Genomic DNA, 27978 nt, shown 5'->3' with positions numbered 1-27978 from the left:
AGGCGCTCTGTTTTCTCTGACAGCTGCTCAGCTAATCACACGTTTTACCTCCTCCCACTGACAGGAAGTCTGGAATCGTGGGAAGAAATGTGGCCGACAGCTGGACTGTGAAGGTAAACCGTGTGGAGAGTCAGAGCAGAGTCTGCCAGTATGCGCAGAGTACGCAGAGTATGTGGGAAACCTCAGGAGAACGCACTAGCAACAATAACCCTAGTAAGTTTGTTCAGTATAAAGTTTATTTGGCCTCATGTCAGAAGCAGAGTAGTCCAGCTCCTCCAGAGACGATGGAGATCTGTGGACGTGGAGGAAAGGAGGAATATTTAGTGCGCCTTACGGTGTGAGAATACGGTACGTCTCCACCTGCAGAGACTCTACCGCCGGTCTGGACGCGGTTCTGTCTTCCTGTGACCGACAGCCAGAGGAACCGTTTAAAACCTGCAGATTATTTTACACACATGCGTCTCTGAGCTGCTCGCTCACAGAAACGCCGCGTGGAGCAGACTGAAGCCTGCAGGCCACCGTAGCTGTGACTTTTCTCCTGGGAGCGTCTCATGAAGCTCGGAGATAAAGCTGCTGGTCCGATTCCCCGGACCGGGCCTCTCTGACTGGGCTTTGCTCCCCGAGTCCCGTTTCCTGCAGGGGGAACCAGCCGCCGTCGGGTCGGGTCGACGTCAGCTTACATTCGGTCTCAGAGGCGCCGCCGATACGCAGCGTTCACATTTCCTCGCTCTGAGGGGAACCAGGCGCCTCGTTAGTGCATAGCTCGGATCCAGACGGAGGATCTTTGGGTTAGAATCAGAACCCAGCGGGTCAGAACCTCCTTTAACTTAGTGACCTCCCAGAACCGCCCTGATGAGCTGGTTCTGGAGGTCCAACATCGATATGCCTTCAGCTTCTCTTTAGAAGAGGCGGTTTGATGGCGGCGCCGCCCAGACGAAGCATCAGCAACGACCCGGGTTCTGGAAAGGTTCTGTTAGTGTGGTTTAAACTGCGTTTACAAAAACATCCATTCTGACGGTCTTCATTTGGCTCCTTGGTTCTGGAAATAGTCAAAAGAGGAACTAAAAGTGGGTCTGGACTGAACCGAACCGACCCGGTCCGAACGCCGCGGTGCAGCGAGTCGTTCTGCAGGAACATTACCGACGCCGCCGAGAGGGATTCGGCTGAGCAGGAGTTCTAAGCCGACCCGGTTCCGTGGGCTCGGGTCAGTCAAAGTGCAGCTGCATGTCGTGTGCTTCCAGGAACTCCGAGGGGAACCCGGGGGGCGAGGCGGACCCGGCCAGGCTCTGCGGGATGGTGATGTCCAGCCACTCCATGTTGTCCAGGCCCGGGTCGAACAGCGCCAGGTTGAGGGCGGAGGAGGAAGAGGAGGAGTCGTGGAAGGGCAGCTCTGACGTGTCCATGGGGACGAAGGCCTGCTGCTCCGCCAGCTGGCCCTGCAGCTCCTCCATCAGCCCCCGGGTGCGGGGGTCCGACGCCGGCGCCGTCTCGGCCAGAGTCCGCTCCAGGAAGGCCTCCAGCTGGCTGTCGGCGGTCAGCGGCGAGAGAGCCGGTACCGGCGGGGGAGCCAACTGGACCTGTGGCGGCGAGCGGGACTGGGCCGTGTTGACGGGAAGAGTGGTGATGCTGGCGGTGACGGGGGGGGTCTTGGTCAGAACCGCCGGGGGGTCCAGATGGACGAAGGGAGGGATCTCTGCAGGAGGAGACACACGAGGAGTTACAGCAGAACCGCTGGGCCGGCAGGTTCTTCAGAACTTTAAGGTTTCAGATCATCGCATAGTTTAAGGTCAAGAGAATTAACTTTGATTAAACACATTCTTCAGGTTCTGGGCCAAGCCCGGTTACTGCCCGACCCGCCGGAGTCAAGAACTCCTCTAAGCAGAACCAGACCTGTTCCGGTTCTGAGGCTTTGGACACCAGAGAACCCACCAGAGGTCCCAGCAGAACCCAGAAGATCCAAAGCTCTGCCGGTCTCACCGCCTCAGCTAAGGTCAGAGAGACGGGAGCAGAACCTGGGCTGACCCAACAGAACACCAAGGCCCGCCTCACTGCTACCAAAACCATCTCACTGAGCCCAAAGCTCAGCTGGTGTAAAACCAACAGCCTTTCAGAACCAGAACATCATGAAGTTCTGGTTCTGAAACACGGTGGCAGTAGTGTGATGGTCTGGGTCGTCAGAACCTAGACGACCTGCTTAAACTGACGGAACCATGGATTCTGCTGTCCGTCAAAACATCCTGAAGGAGAAGGTCCAATCATCTGGTCCAGCTTACTTGGGTTCTGCAGCAGAACCATGATCTGAAGAACCGCAGCAGGTCCACATCAGAATGGCTATAAAACAACCAGGTTCTGAAGTGGCCTAGTCAAAGGCCAGCTTAAACCCAATTTCCTGCTGCAGCGCTTCTGCCGGAAACCGTCTGATTGGGTCTGAATTAAATGTGTTCTGCAGAGCAGAGCGGGTCCAACTCCTCCACAGAACCAGTTATCGGCTTTACAGGCGACTACTTTTCAGACGGAACCAGGCTGGTTGTCATTTTTAACCTCAAAAGAAATTCTGGTTCTGAAAGCTGCTATTCGGGTCTTTTCTGCCCGACATGAAAAGTTCTTTGACGATCTGAAACCCGGCTCCACCAGAACCCACCTCCGCTCTCCACCAGGATGTCGAACAGGTCGTCCATGTGCTGGCTGGTTGCCGTGGGAACCTGAAACACAGGAAGACACTTTCCGTCACCGCGGCGTGTTCTGGACATGTTCTCCCGACTGACCCGGCCCGGATGATCCAGCTTCACTAAATATGGCTTTTAGTGTCGGATGTCTGCGGCATGAAATGAGACCCAGACCCGATTTTTATGGCTTTATACTAGGGCTGAACGATTTTGGCAAATAATCTAATTGCAATTTTTTTTCTTAATATTGCGATTTATTTTCCCAGTTTAATTTATCATGTCTTTTTAAACATATACAAACAACAAATCATTTTGTTTCCTCGCTGTGCAGATTAGTTACTTAAAAGACCCGCAGCATCTAAACTCAGAGCAGAAATGATTGCGTTCTGCCTACAATATATTTCAACCAAAATTGCAATTTTGACTTTTCTCTGCGTTAACCACAAGAAACAAAAATGGCGACTCTGCGATTTGGAAATTGCGTTTTTTTAAATCGCAATTATATTGAAAATGCGATTAATTGTTCAGCCCTACTTTATACCAAGAGATTTTATATATATATATATATATATATATATATATATATATATTTATTAGGGCTGGGCAACGATTAAAATCTTTAATAGCGATTAATCGCATAATTTGCCCGATTAATCATGATTAATCACATTGTATGCGCAAACTCCAAGAATGAATTCAAAAGTAGTGTAAAGAGCACTTTTATTTTAATTTTCTGCTGCAATATGGACAAAAGTGTTGTAACATTTGTAGCACTTATCTTATTTTATACTGGATATTTTCAACCCATCTATTGAATTTAGTGCACTAGTTGATCTTTTCTTCATAAGAGAACAGCAAGCACTGCAGCCAAAATATGGCCTTTTTTTGACATGCTGTATATTAGCCAGTCCCTAAGCTTGATGTATCATGAAACTGACCTTTTGGGTTTTGTGTTTTTTATTTTATTATTACAATTAAATAATAATAATAATAATAACAACAACAACAACAATGTTATGTTCAGTGTTTTTTCGCTAATCCACCTCTTATATATTTCAATCCTTATGTAATTTTGTCTGTGTTGTGTGCACCTGCCTGTTGCTTTAATCCTATTAATTTCCCTGTCGTGGGATAAAAAAAGGATTAACTAATGTTATCTTATCTTAAATAACACTTTTTAATATATGTACTGGGTTCTTTCAAGGTCTTAATTACATGTTATGTGTGGGCTCCAGTAACATATGATAGATAATATCTACTTTGAAAGTTAACATGAACTGCTGCTGAAGATGACCACTGATCTACCTGGATGTTCCCTGGAGGACTGAAACGCCTCAGTCAGAGACGTCTGTGGGTCTGTCAGGGCAATGACAGAGGTTTCGTCTCCTCTCTCCGTTTCTGTGGCTCGACGTTTTCTTTTTTACGTGCTTAGATAAATTTGTTGTGTTTCCACTGAAATGAACCGGCTTTTTACAAAACATACAGCTTGATTTCATTTACGGTATTAAAATAAAGCCAAACGGTGCTACTTTCCCTGTTCATGTTTTTTCGCTGCTGCGGTCTCTCTCAGCTGTTTGTGTGTTGAATTTGTGTGAGAGCTGAGTGGGCGGGCCAGGCTGAGCCTGCGTGCTGATTGGCTGGCAGAACTTTAACAGAACCCCAACCAGACCTACTGGCGGTACCGGACCTGCTGCTGAGATGCCCCGGTACCGAGATGCTGCAGATATCCAGGCTGAAAAGAACCGTTGACCGGGTCCAACGACAAAATGTACCGGCGTTGTCAGAACTTTTATCAGAACTGATATTGTATTAATTAACGGAACCTAGACGCTGTGACTTCAGGTACCACCTCTACGCTTCTGGTCTCCAAGCCTATAATCAGCAGAACAAATCGGGTCGTGCCAGGCACCGTGACGTCACTACCGGGTCTCTCCAGAACCACGATCATCACATTGTGGCTGGTTGCGGGCCTTCTGGGCCGGCTCACCTGTGGAGCGTTGCTGAGGTGCAGGCTGCGGCTCTGTCGGACCGCCTCCTCGTAGCGCGGCGGCTCTCTGCCTCTGGGAGGCCGGCTGAGGCGGGCGGCGGGCTGCAGGACGAAGGCCGGCTGCTGCAGGGAGACGCCAGGAAGCAATGAGCACAGGTCCAGTTTCCAGAACCAACAAGACTCCGGCTGGCGAGGAATACCTTGCTGAGCGGTCCGTTGGAGGCCTGGTGGTTGGGGGAGGTCTGCGGAGAACCCGGGTTCTCTGGAGAACAGCGGAGGAAGCACGGAGGAGTCATCTCCTTTCTGCTGTGGTTGGCCAAGGCCGTAGTGTTGCTACACATAGTCAGAGTCTGTGGAGACAACGCAGAGCTCCATCAGGCCGCCCGGCTTAAACATCAGAACCTGGAACCAACAGGAAGCAAGCAGAGACAGAAAGGAGCAGCTGACCTGTAGCAGAGGCTGCTGGCTGCCAGAGATCTCCATCTTAGTGGTCTGCAGCGCAGGAAGAGCGGCCTGGACCAGAGCCGGGTTGGAGGCTGGCGCCTTCAGGACGGGCTGACAAGATGGAGCGAGTTGGTTTAGAACATTCACATGTCACCTGTTCCACCTTACAACCTTTATTCTATCTAAATACTAAAAGCCTAACGCTGCACAACAGCATCTCCTCCCTGAAGCACGGTGGAGGCAGCATCATGCTGAGGGGAGCAGATCAGAACCGATGGAGCAGAACCAGAACCATCCTGGAGGAGAACCTGCAGCAGAACCTGAGACTGAGGTGGAGGTTCTCCTTCCAGCAGGAGAACCAGCCTGAACCTGCAGCCTGAGGTATTATGGGATGGTTCAGATCAGAGATTCCTAACTTTTCTGTGATTTAGAAGAACGTTTCTGCACCCCCTCCAAGCGATCTTTACCAGCTGAACAAACTTCAATAAAACATAAATTAACTGCAACCTTCTTTAGAGGAACAATAAGCAGAAACACTGACACCTGGTGGTTAAAACCAGAACAGCTCTCACAGGACGGGTCTGTTCTGGGTTCTGGTTCTGGTTGTGGTCCGCTTCTCTCACTGGCCTCCATGTCTACAGGCTGCTGCTCTTTTTCCAACATAAAATACCAAACGCTGCTCTGTGCTGGGAACCCTGGGAACTCTCCTGTGATTGGCTGAGGAACCAGGAAGTAAACACGGCTACACTCTGAACCGAAATAGTTCTGGGTTTGAGAGAAAAACGTGACTAAGACGTCGTTAATGGAGAGGATTATTTATAAGGAATGTTCCTAACATCCTGGTAGGGAAATGAACAATTTAGGCTGATTTTACAGTAAATATCTGACTTATTGCTCCTTTAAATCACAAAACTACCACTTTTAAAGTGTAACTGTTTTATGTTTAACTTCCTATTTCACTGCAGTCTTTAACTCAACATTACCATCGATATACATATTTTAAATAAAGTAATTTTTCCAGCCCCTGAGTTTAGATCAGAGGAGATTCATGAGTTCAACTTAACGGGCCGTTAGCCTGGGGTCAGAGTGGCCTAGTCAAAGTCCAGATCTAACATGTTCATTTCTGTTTGTGGATGTGCAGGCCTGGCAGAGACGGACCAGAACCCGTCTGGTTCTGCTTCACAGCGCTGTTGGTCTCCCCCACAGAATGCCACTAAAACTGAAACCTGGCAGAAGACGCCCACCTGCAGGCTGACGGCGGCGCTGGGCAGCTGGATGGCAGCGGCGCTGTTGGGTAATGAGACCGGGACGAAGATCTGAGCAGCAGCCGGGCCCGTGGCGGTCAGCAGCGTCTGAGGTTGGCCCAGAACCCCGGCAGGGTGGGTGATGAAGAACTGCTGCAGGCCCGGGGCTGCAGGCTGGGTCTGGGGACAGTTCTGGTTCTGGGGGCCCAGCTTCGGGCTGCTGGTCCCCTGGTGCTGGATCTGGGTGATGAGCTGGGTCTGGAGCTGCAGAGGCTTGGCAGACGAGACGGTGACGTCCTCCAGCTTCACCACCTGCGGTCGGGGGGCCGTGAGAGCGTGGATGGGGTTTGGGCCGGCGCCGGCGGAGGAGGAGCAGCTGGACAGGACGGGGCCCTCCATCTTCACAGCGTCTGAGTCAACCTGCCCTCTCTTCTCCACCTCCAGCTGCATCTTCAGCTCCTCCACCAGCCTCTGCTCCTGCTCCAGCTTCCTCATCAGCTCCTCGATCTGACGCTCCTTCTCGTGCAGACGCCGGTCCTTCTCCTCGGGGACGGCCGGCTGAGGGGAACCGGAGCTCAGCTTCTGGGTTTCAGGGGCTTCGGACATGCCGACGTCCTGCTGGAGGGAAGCCGGGTCGAAGGGAACGGGCGAGTTGGGCGGCGTGGAGAACATGGCCTCTGGGCCCGGCTGAGGGAGCGGCAGAACCACGGAGGGCGTGGAGGCTGAGGTCACCTCCATGGGGACGGAGGAGGCGGGAGCGGGGAGGCTGGAGCTGTCCTGGAAGGGCTTCAGTCGTTCTATCAGGTCCGTTTTGGTTCCGGACACCGGGAGGCCGCGCAGCTTCAGCTCCAGTTTCAGCTCCGCCACCTGAGGACAAACAGACGTGATCAGAACCTCTAGAACCCTCAGAACCTCTAGAACCCTCAGAACCTCTAGAACCCTCAGCTGGAGCCGACACACAGCAGTGAAGGTCATCTGGACTTCCTGTGACAGAACCATACAAAGTGGACCGGTTCCTCCCCGTGTTCACCTCATCCTCTACAGAACCACCTGAGCTGCTGGTCTCTGCAGCTCCTCCAGAGCCACCATGGTCCTCCTGGTTAACCTCCACCTGAGCTGCTGGTCTCTGCAGCTCCTCCAGAGCCACCATGGTCCTCCTGCTTCTCTGATCAATGCTCTCCTGGTCCAGCCTGTCAGTCCAGGTGGACGTCCATGTCCTGGTAGGTCTGCAGGTGGTCCATCCTCTCTCCAGGTCCACATGATGATCAGAACTCTGTAGAACCTGATCCTGCTGTAAACTGGACCAGAACTTTCTGACCCATCTGCTGGTTGTTCTCTAATGTTCTCCTAAGAACGTCTGGTTCCTGATTAGGAGGCTCCTGCAAACCGGTTCTGTTGGGTTTTATTTCAGGGAACCAGAGTGAATGCGAATGAAGCCAAAGGTTCTGATCCGTGTTGGTTAACAGGGAAGTCTCAGAGTTCTGCTCTCCTGCGGGTCGGTTCTGTCACATAAAGCCGATGAAATAAACGGAGGTGTACCTTCATCTCGTCCAGGTTGGCTGGCAGGACTCCGGGCTTGCGGGTCGACAGCAGGTTGTTGGGTCGGGGCGGCGCCGCGGGCCCAGGGGGGGGCGGGGTGGGCAGAGACACCACGATGGAGGCGGGGAGGCCGCCGCCGCCCTGGCCCTCCGCCACGGGTCTGCAGGACAGAGAGCCGGGATCAGTTACAGAACCGTAAGCCGGGCTTTAACCACACAAAGATGAAAGGAGAGGAAGAGGAGGAGGAGGAAGGTCTGGAGCAGAGAACGTTCCTGAAGCCAGCAGGAAGCAGAGGCAGATGAAGCCTCGCTGCTCAGCGGCCTGCAGGCAGAAGGACGCATAGACATAATATAAGAGTAGACGCGTCATTGGGCGGGTTCTGCCTGCTGCGATGCGTCAGAGCGCCCGCCATGTTGAATGTGGCAAATCTGCAGTTACTCAGTCACTTAAACAGTATCAGAGGGACTTTAATCTCTGAATATACTTTGTATTCGTAGTATTTTTGTTTTTGTAATATTACAAGTTTATTTTCGTATCCCTTTAGCTTCATTCTCCTGAATTTATTCTCCTAAAGAATAAAAATATTTAAAATAATCTAATCTGGCCCTATTACTCCAGGAGTGAAATAATTCTGCAAACTGTGACTATTCTGGAAATGTTCCCCCTTAATTCTCATAATATGACGTTTTTCTCATAACATTATCACTTTTGTGTTGTTTATTTTTACTTTATTGACCTAGGACTTTTTTTTCTCATATTATTCATTTTACCCCTTTAATACTCCCCCAAAAAGTCTGTTCCTAAAGGTTCACATGTGACACGGTTTTATGAAATAATGAAGACCATAATGTTTAGATTTAACAGATTGATCCTTATCTTCATAATACATACACATTATGGAACCTGCGCCCTGTGACGCGTCTACGTATATGATGTCTGTGACGGCACCTACTTGAGCGGCGCTGGGAGGATGGTCTGGTAGTTGTAGTGCTGCTGCTGCTGCTGACTGAGGATCTGCAGCTGGAGGAAGAGTTGCTGCTGCTGCAGCAGCCGGGCGTACGACGAGTCCATGGGAGCTTCGCTGGCCTCCTGCTTCTGGTCCGGCGGCACGTACTGGTGGTACTTCAGCTTCTTCATCCTGGACTTCTGCTCTTTGCCCTTCTTGCTGCGGGTCTTCTCTGACAGACTTTTCTGTTGGCTTTGCTGCGATTAGAAAAGAGACGCCTGTGAGACGCGTGCCTCATCTTCCCTCTGCTGGCTGCTACAATAAATAAGAAGATTAAAACAAGCCTGATTCAACAACTGCAGCAGAAACCAGAGAATTTAGACCCATTTTAATGGATGTGAAGCCGTCTTTAGTCCACTTCCAGCAACAGAGAACATCATTAATTAAAAAAAAAGGGGATTTTATTGGGACTTCATGTCTGAGGCCACAACTAATTTGTGGATAATTGTGAAATAAGAGAAAAACATGAATGTGTTTCAAGGTTTTGAGTGATAAGCATTTGAATTCCCTAAAATAAAAATCTATTTAATATTACTGAATAAAATCCACCAACTGTGTCCAAAAGTCGGCTAATTAGTAAATAACCATCCCAGTGGGAAACATGGAGGCAGCAGCATCACATGATGCAGCAAAGCTGGGAGTCAGACTCATTTCTACAAGGGGCCACTTTGGTATCATGGAGTCATTTAAAGGGCTGGTAGCACCTTTATAGATGATACCTCTGATTAATAATTTCATTTCAGTTCACATAGAAATATAAAAAATGCACAGTAACGTAAAAGTAGCACCTTAGGCCCAGTTTATACAGTTTATCTGCATAATTAAGTTGATATTGGGGTGATTTACACTTTAAACTCATCATTTTGCATCACTTCTTCTCTTCTTGGACATTTCTGGGTTGTTTTAATGTGTTGTGGGAAAACTGAGTTATTTTAGGGTTAACAGCTGTTACTACACAGATAAAAGAAATCAACACTCACTACAGGAGGCTCAGTTTTAGCTACTTTATACACTTTAAAAGGATTTATGCCTCTACTTTATGACATAATGTGCCTTTTTTGGCTTCTGAGGGCCGGATAAATTGCCTTGACGTGCCGGATTCGGCCCGCGGACCTTGAGTTTGACACGTGTGTTAGACTGAGGGGCTGAATTAAAACATCTGGCACACTTTAGTTCTAAAAAGAATAACCATTTGTGCTTTATGCTGCTGTAACACATAAAATACCGTAACTGTTTAAAAAATCTCCCAGGAGTAGAAATGCAGGTGTTGATAAGGATCATACCTGAACAGGTGTGTGTGGGTTTTATGTCAGCCTGAGGCGTCCGTAGGCTAAACTCAGCAAGTTGAAGTAATTTTATTTCAAAATAGAAGAGCAGCTTTTACCGTGAATTATTATCTGCTCAGCAATAAACTAAATATGCAGGAAGCAGAAAATAACTTCAGGGGCCGGCCTGAATCCCTCAGAGGGCCACAGAGGCCCCGGGCGGCTCTGTGATCACCAGAGAGGAGCTGCAGCTTTGCTCACCTTCACCAGAGTCGGTCCCGGTTTGGAAGGAGCGACTGCAGCGGCGGGCGGCGCCGTGGGGAACGGCGTACAGCTAGCCGGCTGCTCATTGGCTGAGGCCGCCTTGGTGAAGTCCGTTGTTGGGACGGGCTGCAGAGACACGAGACAGGAAGTCAGCAGCAGAAATAAACCAGCGCTGAGTTTGAGGAAAGCTCTGGAGACGCTCCGCCTCTGACCTGCAGGACGATGGCGGCTGCTGCTGCTGCTGCTGCCGGGCCTGGAGACGGGCTTTCTGGGATTTTACTCTCCCCAGGTGAGTGGGCGGAGCTCTGGGACTCCTGGCTGGCCGGCTGCTCCGGAGACACGGCGTCATAGCAGCTGTCTTCATCCAGAACCTTGGCATAGTTCACTTGGCCAACTACGGGTAACCGACAAGGAGATCCGTCACGGCTCCGGCCCGGCTCACCTGAAGCCCCTCGGTGTCCGTCAGGCGGTCTGATGAACGCGGGGCTCTCACCTATGAGGGCCTCTTTGAGGCTGGAGTCCACCGGCAGGATGTTCTTCTCCACCAGCTCCATGGGGCCGGGTCTCTGGGCGATCTTCTCGTTGAGGTTGTCAGCCAGCCGGGCCCTCTTCAGCTTCATCTGAGTGGCCTGCAGCGAGGGTTCTGCTCCGGTCTCTGCAGAGCCAGGGAAGCACATGTTCAGGAGAAACGTCACACCTTCAGCCGTCAGCTGGTGGCGCTGCAGAGAGAGAAGAGGTCTGGGCCTCCATGGAGAGGTCAGAGGACTTCCTGTCTGACGCTTTAAAGCTTCACAGGAAACAAGGAGGATGAAGGGACAGAGGAACTGCAGGATTATCAGCACCTTGCAGGATGTGCATCCGGACCAGCTCGGCTCGCTCCGGACGGCTGCGGATCTTATGCTTGAGGAAATTCTCCGTCTGCCGAGAAACGCGTCAAACAGTAAATTCTTTACATATCAGCGCTGCTACATTATTAGATTAACCATTTTACACAATCACAGCTTTATTTGGACATAACAGGACAGATCCTGCTGAGGTTATTCAGAGATTTGCTGTTCTGCTGATCTTATGCCGGCGCTGATGCCTCAGAACGCTGATTAAAAAAAAGTGCATCCATAAAAAGACAGGAATGCACCTGTAGCCTCCTGCAGCGCGGCCTTTTCTAAATGTGTTTCTGAAGCCCGGTCCTCAGGGAGCCGGTCGCCGGTCCTCAGGGAGCCGGTCCTCAGGGAGCCGGTCCTCAGGGAGCCGGTCCTCAGGGAGCCGGTCCTCAGGGAGCCGGTCCTCAGGGAGCCGGTCCGGCACCTTTTAGACGGCTGGTTTACATAAACCAGGGATTAACGGCTTTCTGCAGCACTTGACGGCAGCAGGGAGGTTTATGCATTTAAATCAGCTGCAGCAGACACGACTAAACCAGGACAATTATTCTGTGTAGTTTTAATAAAACTCAAAATAAGATGCAACCGTCCTGCTCTTCCAAGCACTAATCCAGTAGGAATTACAGTTCCTACCTGTTTTAACGACATCATGGAGGCAGAGAACCAATTTGCTTCAGCCACGAACTGAAGGATTATTTCACTGTTTTTATGCTGGTGGACCAAATTAGATCTGCTAAAATCTGTAATACTGGACGACTCTGGGTTAGATGCAAGATGATCACTGATCATTTCACAAAATAGCCCTGAAAAAGATTATTTTTATTAGAAAAAAACAAAAATAAAGAAAAGCTACTTAAACGCTTTGTTTGGTGTCCAAGCCCAAGTAAGAACCCGCAGAGTCCAGTTTAAATCCCAGAACCGATGAACTGACTGGTTGTATTTAATGTTAGTAACTCAGTCATAACGGTGATCATCTAAACATAAATCACTTTAACATAAACTTTATGTATTAGTAATGGAATAAGAAGTCTAGAAGAAACTTTTCCTTCCTCAGATTTCATGTTTCCAAACGTTAAACACTTAAAAAAAAAAAAAAGATGATTTCCAGGTTTTCCAGGTAAACGACGCCTTCCCCAGGAAAGCAAAACTATATCAAAAAGAACTGATAATAAAAACAATAAAACAGACGTCGGCTGATCCATGAGCCTCTACATAAACAGATGTTTCCATTAAACTTAAAGAATAAAGGGAGAAGGTAACTATAAATGACTATTAATCATTAACTGTGGCCTCATTTATTAATCGTCTGCTTTGAATCAGATTCTGATTAAAACAGGAAGAATTAGTCAGAATCTGATTTATAATGTAGGGACGGAGTAGCAGACGGACCTTCCAGAACATCGGTAGGACCGGAGCCGGGTCATCAGGAGCTGCTGTGGTTCATGACCTTACAGAACCGAACAGAACCCAACAGAACCTCCAGACTTTACGTAGTTAAGGTCCCTCTGGCCTTTGAGCTCAGCAGAGGAAGTAAAACCCTGAAGATGTTGGATTACTGCAGCTGATGCTGTGAATTATGAGCTTTAAACCCGGGCCCGACCTTCTAGGCAGAATTTGGGCTTTAGGAGACGTTTTGTCTGACTTCCTGGTCAGGAACTGAGGAATGTGACTTCAGAGGAGGAGTCAGGTTGATTTAATGAATGTAAGGGGCTTCTTACCCGAGCTCTTTCCAAGCTTCGGATCTGCCCATGGAACGCCGCTGGACTCTTCAGAGCTGCAACACATGACATGACCGAGCAATAAGTTCAGCTCTGCTTGGTCATCAAGTAGCAAACAGCCTGACAGACGTGTTCAATCTGCCGCCTATCGTTACCACGCCCACGTGGCATTAGGTGCTGGGCGGCCATGTTGGTTACTCACGCGGCATGATGCCCTGGTCCACCAGCTGCTCCCGGGTCCGCCTCTGTTGAAGCCTTAACTGCAGCACTGCAGGGAAAAGACGCAACGACAGTTAGACTGCAGAGCCGAGAGGTTCCGGCTAAACGCCGACAGACGAGCTAACGAGTAGACTAAAGAGGAAACTCTAATTGAGGAAGAAAAGGAGATCAAACCAAAGAAGTGACCACATAAACATATTCCCACGCCATTTTATCCTGCTGCGGGACCCAGGCTGCTCTGACCAGACACAACAGGGTTCCCTTCAGAAGAGGTTCTGATTCTGCTCGGTCCGGCCAACGGCCAGTCAATCCAGCACCGAGCAATTTTACAGAATTAAAGCTGCATAGCCACGTTATTTTGCTCTTTTATTTATACGTCATCAGCTCACTATGGTTGCATACAAAGTTTTATTAAAGATTATCTCATCCTGCTGGAGTATTAGTTGTTATTTTGGGGTTTTATGCTTAGTTTTTGCTCAATTTGTTAGTACATAAAGCTTTTAGTGTTTATTTACCATTTTAACAGCAGTTGGTACTGGACATGCTTAGCAGGGGTTAAAACAAGGAAGTGGCTAGCGGCTATTAGCATCTCCAGGCAAAACAATGCAGAAAGACCCAGTGAAAATAAGCACGAAATTATACGATTCCTGAAGGGAAAGCCTGTAAATACTCTGGGAATCCAGTCTGAACGTTGGTGTTCACTGAAGCTAAACCTGCCGAGGCTCAGATGTGACGCAGAGTTGACTGAATGAGGAAATGTTCTGATATGAGGCTCTTAAAGTTGCTGTAGATCGGTTTATTTAATAAATAACTTTGATCTTCATTACGCCCTTTTTGATTTATTAATTAAGCAAACCGGCATTACGGTAGTTCTGTGATACTGTCACTAGATGGCGCCACGTCTGTTTATATCTGCTAATCACACCCAGTGCTGGAGCCATTTATCCTCAAACATTAAAACATTATCAGGATGGAGGCTTGGTGTATATAACCTTATTTTATCATGATCAAACAGTTGTTATATATATTACGTGGCTATGTACCGTTAAAAATATTTCAGTTATTAGAAATGAAAATGAAAGTGTGCAACGGAGTATTGGGATTATAAAAGGGTAAAATGTGTTTATGCATAAAAACATCAACAGACTATATAAAAGAAATAAAAAAAAAACAGTATAAAGTATAAAAACAGCAGGGATGTAGAAAGCTTGTTTGCAGCAGTGTTGGTGTTAAAGTCTAGCAGCTGCTGGGAGGAAGGATCTGTGATGGCGCTGCTTGGTGCATCCAGGATGCTGCAGCGACGCACCTCTGATGCGCTCTTTGGAGAATGTTCACTTTGAATAAGGATCATTTTTATTATTAATGAACTTGCAGCTAGTCTCAACCTCCTCAGAATAAAAAAACTGGCGAAGAGGCAGAATGAGCGCTGTGAATGAGTTTGGGTCAGAAGTGCCTGGAGAACACAGAACCAGGATGTAGTTACTGAGCAGCTCTGCCGGCTCAGAACCAGCCAAGAAAAGCAAAACGTGTCGACCAGACGGCCAGAATTAAAGTGACGCCATAACGGGCCTGTTTCTCCAGCCCTCACCAACACTCATGTTGATATTAGGCCACAGGCGCCCTCCCCCCTTACTTCCTCATCAGTCTTAGTGGAGGGGTGGCTCGCTGTAACTTCTGAGGAACTGCTGAACGTCTGACTCAGCAGCTTCCCATGAATGACTTCCTCCTCATCCAGGAGCTGCTGAGCTTTCTGCCGGGACGCAGAGCTGCAGAGGAACATCAACGTTGAGCTAAGCTGAACTGAGCTCATCCTTCTGGGAAGAGCTGCTGCTCAGCCTGACAAACACGCTGTGACCTGCGACCCCAGCAGCCCGGGGTGGGGGGGGGGGGGGATGACCTCACAGAGCTGGAATGACAAACACTGTGACGCACACTTGGGAAAAGCTCCAGAGGGAAAATGAAGGAGCCTGAAGTTTTCTCCTGCAGCAGAAGCAACGCTGCTTGTTGAAGCTTTAATTCTGGGGAAAATTGGCAGAACGTCTGCCTTTAAAGCCAAAGGCTGATGGATCCTGGTCTTCTCTGCAGGGTTCCACCCACAGCCAGTTTCATGGAGCTCCATTCTGATCTGACCAGCATCTGTCTGACTCTGAGCTAAAATGGGAAGAAATGTAGAAACGTCCCCTGAGACGCGTCTAAAAAGTCCCTGCAGCCGACTGGGAGTAAACGTCAGAGTAGAAAGCAGCGATGAGAGAGAATCCATGACTGGATATTTAAATTACTGCTTAAATTACTACACAGAGGAACATATGTGAGGAAAGGTTTCTGTGTTCAGGAGCACTACCTGCTCCTCCATGTTTTAGGGGAACCTTTATGGTGGAATATCACTGAAATTAAGAGCTTCCAATAACATTCGCTGCATAGATGATGAGTCGCTGACAGCCAATTATTTAGCTCACATTTCTGCATTCATCAGAAATTCATCATTCTGCATTCATCAGAAGGTAAGCTGTGCCAAAAGTCCTTCTGTTGCGTTTGATATGGCAACAAAATCCCAGCTGAGCTTCATCAAAGCGGCCAGTCGACACATTGGGGCGGTTCGCTCGTTTAGCGGCACTAATTAGCTTCTTTTCCCAGCGTCTGAGCCAATCAGTAATCTGGCTCCTCCCCAGTCCTGAGACTTTCAGCTACTTCCGTTCACTGCTGCAATGTTAATGTTCAGAAATGTGCTGATGATGGATTACAGGCAGACAGGCTGTTTTAAATGTCTGGGTAGGTTGCCGGTCTGTTAGGTGTTCCTCCAGGACTATCACCGCTTCCTTCTCGGACAAATTATTAAATTATTGTGCAGCGATGGCCGACTTTGGCGCGCTGCAGGAAAACCCATCGCTTTGCTTTCTGTCGGCTTTCTTTCCTTCACATTTATTTCCCACATACGTCTGAATCACAACCAGGAAAAGTAATAGAGCCATTATGAGCTACAGGCCCAAGTTTAAAAGGAAAGGTTGCTTTTTCCAGAGGGAGGATTGAATTCAGATCCAGGTGCCGTTACACAGGTAGGAAATAGTCATGGTGTAACACATGTTTCTGTGTTAACACATGTTAACGTCAGGGATTACAACAGCTCTGCAGAGGGAAAGCCTGCAGATATAAGTAGGAGCAGACGATCAGCGGCAGATTCAGACTCCCTGATGGGGACGACACGTCTCACATTAGTTACTATTAGCATCGAGGACCGCCGGTGAAACAATAACAGTTTTAATCTGAAGCTTGACCTCCATGAAAAGAAATAATCTGACAGCAGCTGGCCCACATCAGACCTGAGGCTGGAGCGTTTTAACCAGGATTATCCGTCAGCAGGAAAAAGAAGCGAAGCTGATGCAGATGAAATGAGCTGCTCCTCTTCCTCACAGCTTCATTAAAGCTCATTTCTGCTGACAGCAGCAGCCTTCCTCCTCTGAGCCGTCACCAGGCACACATCAACACCAGCGGCAGACACGACTCTGCGGCTGACATAGCTGTGGCAACGCCGCACACGCTGGAAAGTGTGAGGTGTGAATTCTCAGTGGAGGGGAAACGACTAGAGCCGCCATGACGGCCGGCTGCTGCTGCTGCTGAGATCCCACGGAAACTTTCCACTGGTGGGCCGCCGCCGCCGCGCGGCTGCAGACGGCAACGCCACGACGGGCTGCACCCATTCTGCCAGGAGTTAGTGACCGAACCGCCGAGCTGATCTCCTTCAGACATCTCAGCCCTGATTGGAGGAAGAGGAAGTTCTGCAGTGGATCAGATCCAAGCGGCTGATAAAGGCAGACCCATTCATCAGAGCCACAGCAGGTTCTGCTTAGACACCGCCGTCAGACTGAGGAACACCACGGTAACAACGACGACGATGATGATGATGATGATGATAATTGCCTCGTTTACAGCAAACAGCTCAAAGGTGAAATATGCAGCCAGTCTTTAACGGAGAAGCTGATAAATGAGCTGCCGGCGCCGTCCAAGTATGACGGACCTCTTTAAACCGCTGACCGGACCCAGAAGCTGCTCCAAACTTTTAGATCGGACAGAAAGATCATCCTACCAGCCATGGCTTAGTTGGAGGAAGGCCGAGTACCTGGAGGGAATCCAGGACGGGATTCAAACCCACAACCTTAGTGCTGCCAGGAAACATCACTATCCACTAACACAGAAAACATTTAACACGTCTTTTCTTTTAATTGCTTGGTTAAATTACTTATTTCTAGGGCGAATTAAAAAAAAGCATATCCATAAAATGCAAAATGCTGTTGATCAATAATAATCAACAAATTCAAAACATATTGTAAGTGCAGCCCTGGACATTTTATGCTGTTGCTTAGCAACCTATTTTTAGATAAAGACACAAACACTGAATTCAAACTCAACCCACTTTTTAAGCAAAACAGCAAGTTTTCTGAACCCTGAAGGGGGCGGAGCTTCCTGGTTCTGCCTTGTGATTGGTTGGGAGGATGTAACGATTGAAATAATAACTTAAATGATTGGCTAGAATGTAAAATGAAGGAAAACTGTTATTCTATTGAACTTTTTACTGATTCTTTTCTCCCTATAAATTGCTACACGTCTACCAGTCGATATATTTTGTTATTGAATTATCGTCCAGCCCTATTTATTGGTAAAATCTATATTAAATATCCGTGTGTCTGTTGTAAAGATGGCCTGGTTTAAATCAAATAAAAGATTAAAACATTTTATAGCCATAGTTAAATACTACTTAAAGTCTTGGCTTTTGGGTTTGGCGTGTGAGCCAGAGGTTGTTAGTGCGCCCCCTCTGGCCGCCTCCAGACAGCGCTCTCCAGCTGGTAGAGTGAATAAAAGTCTTAATAAATCCTGGAGGAAAGGTAAATATGACACTTAGCGCTGCAGCTGGAATGAAAGCAGACTTTAAACAGACTGAAGCGACACACGTCTGTCTGATGAATAAATGAGCTTCTCAGAGGCATCATGAGGCCAGAGACGGAGCGTTATCAGCGTTATCAGCGTAACGCGGCGGCGGTCAGTCGCCTCTCACCGTTTTTGCGTTCGTTGAGAGGAGGCAGTTTCTGCGTGGGCTGCAGGGAAAGCTCCTCCAGCTCGTGGGTCACCGCCTCACTCTGGGGGCTCGGCACCAGCAGATTGGACATCCCACAATCCCCCTCTGCTCCGAGCTGCCCCCGAGAACCCCAGGGCTCCATCCTGCCTGAGGAGGGGGGGGCGGGGGGGGGGGGGGGGGGGGAGAGCAGTGAGAGGGGCCTGGCTGGCCGGCCCTGTGCGTTAGGCCTCGGTGCTGCCTGCAGAGAAACATCAGGACAGGAGAGGAGAAGAAACGTTAAAGCAGCGCGTGACATTTAACGGCACCAGACGAGCAGCAACCAGAGCCGTCATGGCCGCCGAAACGCTCGGCACGGCGTTCCTCTTCAGCCATCTGGAAGAGCTCAGCCTGAACCCAAACTGTTGATTAAAGAAGCCGGCCCGGCTTTTACAGCCATGAATGTCCTCTCTGTGGAGGCCGGCTCCATAATGCGGCTGATGAAGTCACTGCGGTGGTTTCAGACGGAGCAACAGAGCGGCGCCGTGTCCGCGGCCCCTGAAGGCTCCGTCCGTCCAGGATGGGACGGCTCTCCAGGAACCGCCTTGATCCGCTGCCCTGAGGCTTTAAACCGCTCGGCCTTCACGTTTAGCTCTGTTCAGGAAGCCAAGCAGGAAGTTCTGAGCAGGAAGTTAACAGTTTAATCCTTTGTTGGACGACTCGCATTCATCTCTGGAAACAGCAGCTAGGTTTCAGCGTCCAGAGCTGAGATGAGATTTTTGGAGAAATGGGTCCAACATCTGTGGGTTTCTGCAGCTTCCTGAGAATTAGCCGTGATCCAGCCGGCAGAAAGTCTGAGAAAAGTTTCTGTTCACCAGGAAAACGTTTGACGACTTAAATCCCTGCGCTGCTTTACCAGGACACGCGTTTCCTGGAAATTTAAAGACACGTGAGCCCAGTTAGACGGTCCTTTAGTTTAAGATAAATTAATAAATTAGCCTTTTCTGGGTGGAGCGTCTGCAGCTTTCTACAGAGCCCAGAACACAGCAGCAGCAAAATTATGGAGGCAATTTTGTTCCTGAACACTTTTTGTAAATGGAAATTTGAAACAAAACCATGCAATCCAGAAATTAAACTTTGAAAAACTTCTTAATAATAATAATAAAAAAAAGGTTTTGAGAGAAACTTTGCTGTTCAGATTGAATTTTTACCACAAAAACAATTAAAATTTGTTTTAAATCTTTTTCAGGTTGCGTTTTAGGAACTGCGTTCTTTACTAATAGCGTTTTACTGACCGCTTTCTCTTCACCTCTCGCTCCTGACCAATAAAAATGCTGCTAACGTCGGTGCTGACCAATAGAAACGCAGACAGCCCCCAGACGAGAATGCGATCTGTAAAATGCAATTTAAAAACATCGCAATTCGTAAAAGTCAATCTGAAAGAGAGAAATTTAAAAATGTATGTTTTATTGTTTTATTATTTTAAAAAATCTGAGAAAAGGATAAAGTTACTCTCAAAACCTTTTTTGGATTAAGAAGTTTCTCAAAGTTTAACTTACAAAATGTGTCCTTTGCAACAATATAGGAACAAAATTCACTATATATACCAACAACAAAATATTTGATCCAAAATATTTAACTTTTAAGTCTCTTGTTCTCCATCTTAAGGGGATTTTTATGGTATAAAACATAAAGTATAAATATTATACATATAATGCATCTTTAAGTCTGAAACAGCTGTAAAGATTTGGGCGATGCTGTCAGGGTTAAACACACACGGTAGTTTTTATTTATCTAAAATATTCACAGAGAACTGAGGCAGAGAACAACATCAGCTCTTCTCAGGGGGAAGAATAAGAAATCTCAATGACAGTAAACATGTAAATATGGTTAACTGTTGCTATAAATGAAATGTTTTATGACCAGCAGTAAAGGAGCCGTGGACTCCAGGCCTGAACCGCTTCATCAGAACCGACGGTGGTTGAAAATGGACCCAAACTAAGACTGACGCTGCAGCAGCAAGTGGAGAATGCAGGTTTTAGGTTTTAGCTCCTGTTCTGGATCATTTCACTGCTCTGAAACAACATGGGCTGCCTTTATATCATTATACTTTATCCAATCATTCTCCAACAAGCATACGCGCTTTAAAAACAGCCAATCAGCACGTTTGACCCGTTTTAAGGTCGTTTCACATGAACCCAGTCCAGATGAAGTTAGTTTGAAGGGATCCAGATTTCCCATTTAAAGCTGATTAAATAAAGAACATCATTATGTTCTGATTACTGTGACTTTGCACCATGGAAGCTGGCTTCTGTGATCACAGACGTTAAAGCCAAACATTCAAATAATCGCTGACTAATGGAGCAGCAGGCGATAATGACAGCTGATCTAAAAACCGGTCCAGTTGGTTCTGACTGGTAATTACCAGCAGGAGGAGGAGAACCTGCCGGACCGCTTGCTGCTAAACTTTAACGGGTCTCTTCTTCCTCTGCTGCAGGAAGGGGCAGATGAAGGGCTGCAGGAACAAACCCAGTTCTGGTTCTGGTTCTGGTCTTTCTCTGCAGGCTTATTCCACTTGGCGACCTTTAATGAACAGACAACAGGGTCGTTCACTCAGAACACTGAAGTGGACACAGTGACGCTGCTTGAAGAGGAGAGGGGAATAAAACCCATGGAGATGAAGCACCACTTGAAAAACCCCTGGATGAGAGCAGCTCTATGAACTCATTAATTAATTCACTCATTAATTAATTCACTCATTAATATACGAGGCGATCCGCGGAGCTGCAGCCGAGGCCTTCAGCGGCTCGTTACGGGCCGACTAATTCTCGTCTGATTTTAACATCTACATCTTCCTGAGCAGAGCGGGCCGCTCAGCGTTAGGGAGCAGCAGCTCTGATGAAACGTTTAGAGACCAAAGAGAATAAAATAAACCAGGCAGCATGGATGCAGTCAGGAGGTTCTGGGTTTGAATCCATGGGTTTGATCCTCCATACCCAGGATATCTAAACCTGAACCCGACTGATTCTCAGCCCACAGACTAAAATCCAAACCACCTTTTCTCTCTAAACTTTGGAGTTTTAATCTGTTCTAGTCCTCGTCGGCAGTCTCTTCCTCCACAGACCCGAATATTGTGGACCGGGCTGCTGGGATTAAAGGAGATCACAGACTAGTTTATTCAGCCGTGGTTCCTCAGGGCAGGGCTGCACGATTTAGCCAAAAACCTAATTACGATAATTTAGACTTTTCTCTGCTTTAACCACAAACAACAAAAATGTCCTGTAGATAAAGATGTTTGTAAACAAGAAATTGAACTGTTTTTATTAATCAGAATATTATTATTGAACAGCTTGTAGAGCTGGACATCAATCCTTGTTGAACATAAAGTGAAACCAACTAACCAGTCTGTGTATTAAACAGTCAGACCAGAGCTTAATGCTGTGGTGAGATTCCTGAAGGTTTCTGGTAAAAACTACGATTATATAAACTCTAAAACAAGTAATAAACCTAGATTATCTCTCTGCTGCAGCTCTCCTCCCTTCCATGAGGAGCAAACCCACTTTAGACATAATTACTGACACCTAAAGGTCTGATCTGTTAATTATTTAGACAAAAACTGCAGATCCCTGAGATTTGAAGGAGGGGATGACTCCAGCAGACAGATCTACCCTGATGGGGGGGGGGTGAACTGTCATGGCCGACCTGAGATCCACACGGCGCTGACCCGTCAGAATCAGATCAGACATCCGTTGCTCCGTGGCTTTTATCACACATTCAGTGCCGTGGCGCTTCATTCTGTGCAGCAGTCTGCAGCCGCTGACCACAGCTGTCTGCAGCCGTCTGCAGGCGTCTGCAGACCCCCGCAGACGGCTGCAGACCCCTGCAGACGCCTGCAGCCGTCTGCAGACGGCGACACGCTGCTGGGTTTCTGTTCTCCACCGGTGGGCGTGTTTGATATTTTTGGAGCAAAGCCACAGGAGACGTGCCGGGTCACTGCAGCCACCCACACCTCTGTCAATCATCCACAGTCAGTAATAAAAGTACGCATCCACTCCATAAATGGAAAGAACCGCCATCTGCTCTGATCAACGTCCTGCTGCTGCTCAGAGTGACCCCCCCCCCCCCATACCAGACCTCTGCTTTCTGATTTAACCTGTTCTGGTTCCCTTTGACAGCTCTAATTAGGAGCATTTAAACACATCTGTAAGTTAACCTTCCTGTCAGGAGCGGACATCAGTTGTTGCTGTGAGAAGCAGGGGAGACGTCACACCATGTGAGAGAGAGCGGTGGCTGTTTATGGGCTTTTATTACTCTGAACCAGCTGAAATCCTCATCTTAGGCCGTCTGATGATGAAGCAAGCAGCTCCTTCCTCTCAGAGATGAGTCCAGAAGTATTCATACCCCAGACAGATTCAGGTTTACAGTCCTCTCTCAGCGGGACCAACATGTTTCCTCTGACTGGAGGTAGTAACGGTGTGGGTCTGGCCAGAGTCCTGACTTTAATCTGAGGAGGAATATGTGGAGGGAGCTAAAGATTAGGGTGATGGTAGAGAGGCTGTCCAGCCTCACCAAAGACGGATCCTCAGGGGAGACGAGCAGAAAGCTGCCCGGGGTTTAGGAGGAGGCTTGGATTCAAAATGCTCAGAATCCTACATCCTTTTACAACGCCATTTTAAATAAAATGTAAAATAAAACAGAAATGCTCGTTATATTGCTTTATTATCTTTGTAGAGACAAACGCCTCATTTCCTGTCAGGAACAAACTTCTTGATGGATATGAATCTGCCAGGGGTGTGAATAATTTTGGCCCCAACTATTTATGTAGCGTGATTAAGACCCAAGGCTAGTCTAATAAAAGCCTGGACTAATCCCGCTAAAGTAATCCAGCTAATGTAAACCAGCTAAAGTAAAGTAATCCAGCTAATGTAAACCCGCTAAAGTAAAGTAATTCAGCTAAAGTAAACCCACTAAAACAATCCATTTTAAATAATCCCACTAAAGTAAAGTAATCCAGCTATATTAATCCAACTAAAGTAAACCCACTAAAATAATCCAACTATAATAACCATACTAAAGTAAAATGATCGAACTAAAGTAAACCAACTAAAGTAATCCAGCTAAAATAATCCATCTAAATAATCCCGCTAAAGTAATCCAGCTATAATATTTTCAACTAAAGTAAACCCACAAAATAATCCATCTATAATAATCCAACTAAAGTAAAATAATCCAACTAAAGTAATCCAGCTAAAATAATCCCGCTAAAGTAAAGTAATCCAGCTATAATAATCCAACTAAAGTAAACCCACTAAAATAATCCATCTATAATAATCCAACTAAAGTAAAATAATCCAACTAAAGTAAACCAACTAAAGTAATCCAGCTAAAATAATCCATCTAAATAATCCCGCTAAAGTAATCCAGCTATAATAATCCAGCTATAATAATTCAACTAAAGTAAACCCACTAAAATAATCCATCTATAATAATCCAACTAAAGTAAAATAATCCAACTAAAGTAAACCAACTAAAGTAATCCAGCTAAAATAATCCATCTAAATAATCCCGCTAAAGTAATCCAGCTATAATAATCCAACTAAAGTAAACCCACTAAAATAATCCATCTATAATAATCCAACTAAAGTAAAATAATCCAACTAAAGTAATTCAACTAAAGTAATCCAGTTAAAATAATCCCGCTAAAGTAAAGTAATCCAGCTATAATAATCCAACTAAAGTAAACCCACTAAAATAATCCATCTATAATAATTCAACTAAAGTAAAATAATCCAACTAAAGTAATTCAACTAAAGTAATCCAGTTAAAATAATCCCGCTAAAGTAAAGTAATCCAGCTATAATAATCCAACTAAAGTAAACCCACTAAAATAAACCATTTATAATAATCCAGCTAAAATAATCCAGCTAATGTAATCCAGCCAAAGCCAAAGGGTTTATGGCTCACCACACCTAACAGAGATTCAGCACCGATCGATAGACAGAAAACTCAGCTCCAATGAAACAAAATAATTCCTTAAAAATCCCCATTTCAACAAAAACTGAAGTTCAAAAGTAACTTTCGAGGAAATGAGAAGAATCACAACCGTGTTTCCACGGCAACAACGGGGGGGATGTCAGAGATCATCTAGCACAAACAGGCCTGGATGTGAGGAATGCCAGAGATAAGGTTCAGTGGAGATAAGAGTCACTTAAGCCTCCAGTCCTGGAGCTAAAAGCTAACCGGGTCGGCTGGTTCTGCAGAATCAACATTTGGACCCTGTCGGTTCTGAAACACTGGCAGTGCTCTGGAAATCTCAGCGTTAAGATAGAGATCTACCTTCCCTAGAGAACATCAGCAGAGTCTGCTTCCATTTACTGAACCGGACCAGGCTGAGCACCAGAACCCCCTGCCTGATGATGCCGGGCCAGAATAGCCCGGTCCGTGTGACCCACTTCCCGCTGAACAGCACCGCTGCTCCGCTAACAAATATTTAACCATTAAAGGCCAGAAATAAATCTTCTAAATTTGGACTCTGCTCCAGATGTGCTGGTTCTGGTGCTGCTCCTGGATTCTGACGCGACCCACGGCTTAGAAAAAGCCTTAAAGGTTAAATCGAAGCAGAGAAGCAGCAGGACTGCAGATCCAAACTGATCTAGTGTTTTTATCCAGAACCAGTGGGCCCGGCTCGGCTCCTGCAGAACTTCTTCAGCGGTTCTGATGAACTTCCAGCTCAGACGATGACAAACGGCGCTTTGTGAGCCGCGGGCCGAGCGCCGCGTCTGCTGCCCAGGAAGAAGGTCCGTTTGGGTCCATTTGGGTCCGTTTAGGTCCATTTAGGTCCACCAGGTTCTGGAGCGGTTCTGAGAACTTCTGACCGTTCTAGCTGAAGCGGAGCAGGGAGGTCAGACACTGATGTTGGACCAGAAGGCCCGGCTCTGTGTCGCCGCTCTGATTCAGCCCAAAGAGGTTCTGGCGGGTCGAGGCCAGAACCCAGTCCGGGTCTTTGTGGACCTCGCTCTGAGTTCTGGTGCTCAGTCCTGATGGAGAACAACGGAACCGCCTCTCTGGTTCTGCTGAAGCGTTCAGACGTTCTTTCACTGGACCTGAGGGTCCAGAACCGGACCGCTCCACAGTACCGTCAGAACTGGACCGCTCCACCTGACTGCCAGAATCCCTGTTTCCATGACAGCGAGCAGAACCCCTGGTTTCCAGAGCTGACCTGGTTCTAAGCGGTTCTGCCGCTTTATTGTCTTTTTTTCTCCTGTTTGGGTGGAAAACCAATAAAAGTGGATCTAAAAACCTGAATGAGTGGAAAACGCTGATCATCTACTGAAGTGACCAAACCCCACGCGTGGGTCCGTGTTTCCAGCGGGTCTCTAAGCTCTGGTTCTGGTTGCCAGTCCTGGCTCATGGGGTCCACGGCAGACAGTCTGGACGTGGAAAACTCAAAGCCAGCACACCTGCCGTGGAAGTGGGAGAAGCTAACAGCGGCTAGCCGCTCTGAGCCGGACAGGTGAGCCGGAAGCGCCTCGCGCCACAGGTGAACCGGCTGTCACGTCCGGAACCGCGTCCCGCAGCCGGTTACCCCTCTGCCCGTGGATTCCCCCACGCGTGTCGCGCTGCCTACATCTGGCTCCTCAACCACAGCCTCCTCTGCTTCCCAGCTAGCCGCGCAGGCTAGCGGGCTAAAAACAAGCCCCGTCCGGCCGCCCGCTGCGCGCTTACCGAACTCCGACGGCTGGAAACCAGAACCCATCCGAACCGTGGATCAGGAGGCGTCCACGGAGCCGCGGGCGCGTTTTTCCGGCCGTCTGGCTGCGAGGCGACGCTCCACTCCGCGGAGTAAAATGGCTGCGACTCGCTGCCTGGCTCCGGGATGCGGAGTGACGTTGGTGGGAGGGCGGGGGCAGGATGCGCCCAGCCCGGCCTCCCGCTCCGGGATCACCGGCCTCCCGCTCCGGGATCACCGGTCCGGATCACCGCTCCGGGATCACCGGGCGTCGGAACTTCTCCGCTTTGGGGGAATAACGGAGGTTTTCCGGTGCGGTTCCAGAGCAGCGGAGCAAAGCGGAGGCGTTTCCCTCCGGGATGAAGCCAGCAGGGGCCACGCTGGCCGCCGGGGCCAAGAGCGCAACTCCCCCCCAGAATAATAAATACAGTAATAACGCAGCATTTATTAATGTTTCACACAGTTGCTATGAGTAAGACTAGCAGTATTGTCTCCGGCATAATAAGTTAAACAGGACACAAAAACTACTATCAACCCCTATTAGCAACAACTTATTTTCTGTGATGCATAATAAAACCTTTGATTGATTTTAAATTAAATAGATAAATCACCGTGTTTTTCTCACTATAAGTCACACTTTTTTCATAGTTTGGCCGATCATGTTACTTATATTGAGGTGTGACTTATATAGCACATTTAAATGGTAAATCATATTAACCAGCATGAACCAAGGAGTAAACATTACCGCCTGTAGCCACCAGAGGGCGCTCTAGGCGTGTTAAACTATCCTGCGCCTGTAGCACTTAGTTTACTGAAACATTAACTTATAGACAACAAAGACTGAACGCGTGTACATGTGTTGTTTCTCTGTTTCTGTCTGCGTTCATGCAGCAGCTCTAAGGAACCAGAGACAGAACCTGTAATCGGGCCGTCTGTGAAGCTAACAGCAGCTAGCGCTAGCTTACTGCTCTGTTTTCTGGGTGTTTTAGTCACTGAATCACTGAGTTTATGTCACTCTGACACATCCTGTAGCACTGTTAGCTTAGCATGTAGCACTGCTATGTTCACTGTCTGATTGCATAATTTTTGAGAACTTTCAGCGTTACGGACCGTTAACGGGTCGGTACGCTGAACTGCGCCGGATAAAACCTGCTGGTGAAGCTGCTAATTTACTTTATTTATCCTCCCAGGTCTGTTCCAGGTTATTCAGCCGGTTGTAGATGCAGCTGTGTTGGTTCACCAGATTAAATGTCAGTTTTTAGTCTTGGATTGTTTGAAATAAATGTCTTAATAAATGCGTATAGTCCGGTACAACTTGTTTTTCTTTATGGACGCATTTTTTGACTGATGCAACTTATTATAAAACAACACACTAGAAGTGCCATTTAATTTAGGCTAAATGTAATTACATTTTTGTACATAAAACTACAAATAAAGGTTCACTCATAGTTTATTCACTGATCCTGTCCTGCTGATTGTTGCGAACAGAGAGCTCCACAGCGACCTCTGGTGGCGCCAAGCCCCACTGGCCCCCAATGCAGAGACACCACAGAGGAGGAATTAAATATCTAAGTAAAACACATTTTGCATCAACAACGCATTTATGGTGGCTACTTTTATCAGTTCATTTTAGTTTAATTTAAAATATTATTAATTTTTCCTTAGGATAAATACAGTGTCTATATGTTTCAGTCTGCTTGTTACCTATTGGGAAAATTAGACAATAGATTTTAAGAAGGATTAAAATAAATGAAGTACAATAAATGCAACAACAGGTGTAGAATACAATTTAATATCAGTAAAAATAGAAAAAGACTTGGTTTTTAGTGCCACTTTCACATTTGTTTGATACAAAACCCAAAAAACATGAAAAAAGTCTGATTTTACAGAGGAAACTGACCCAGACGATCATGAAGTTTTGTTTTCCTGTGGAAGATTCATGCTGGAAGCAGTTTATTAAAACCAAAAATCCCCC

At 47.4% G+C, this 27978-nt stretch overlaps 1 protein-coding gene across 1 annotated transcript; it reads right to left on the bottom strand.

The window, feature by feature from the left end:
- Window positions 1-2: 2 nt before the first annotated feature.
- On the bottom strand, window positions 3-26231 carry mrtfba (myocardin related transcription factor Ba). The gene is made up of 16 exons (XM_036132044.1): window positions 26000-26231; window positions 18278-18536; window positions 13214-13279; window positions 13012-13067; window positions 11258-11333; window positions 10909-11070; window positions 10628-10809; window positions 10413-10541; window positions 8833-9083; window positions 7881-8040; window positions 6342-7208; window positions 5101-5208; window positions 4854-5003; window positions 4654-4776; window positions 2642-2702; window positions 3-1693 (listed from the first exon to the last, which is right to left on the bottom strand). The coding sequence occupies exons 2-16, from the start codon at window positions 18438-18440 to the stop codon at window positions 1206-1208; spliced, it is 3042 nt and encodes a 1013-aa protein (XP_035987937.1). The 5' UTR covers window positions 18441-18536; window positions 26000-26231; the 3' UTR covers window positions 3-1205.
- Window positions 26232-27978: the final 1747 nt, after the last annotated feature.

This window comes from Fundulus heteroclitus, unplaced genomic scaffold, assembly GCF_011125445.2.
Source record: "Fundulus heteroclitus isolate FHET01 unplaced genomic scaffold, MU-UCD_Fhet_4.1 scaffold_47, whole genome shotgun sequence".
NCBI classification, from domain to species: Eukaryota; Metazoa; Chordata; class Actinopteri; order Cyprinodontiformes; family Fundulidae; genus Fundulus; species Fundulus heteroclitus.
Note: the sequence above shows the minus strand (reverse complement) of the source record. Positions and strands in the feature narration are given on the sequence as shown.

What these genes read in the sequence shown, in the direction of transcription:
- mrtfba (XM_036132044.1), bottom strand. Translation starts at nt 18,440, where the DNA reads ATGGAGCCCTGGGGTTCTCGGGGGCAGCTCGGAGCAGAGGGGGATTGT. An exon ending in CGGGACCGACTCTGGTGAAG is followed by an intron (nt 9,084 to 10,412) that starts GTGAGCAAAGCT and finishes TTCTAATCGCAG; the next exon opens with CAAAGCCAACAGAAAAGTCT. An exon ending in GCCAGCAGCCTCTGCTACAG is followed by an intron (nt 5,004 to 5,100) that starts GTCAGCTGCTCC and finishes TTGTCTCCACAG; the next exon opens with ACTCTGACTATGTGTAGCAA.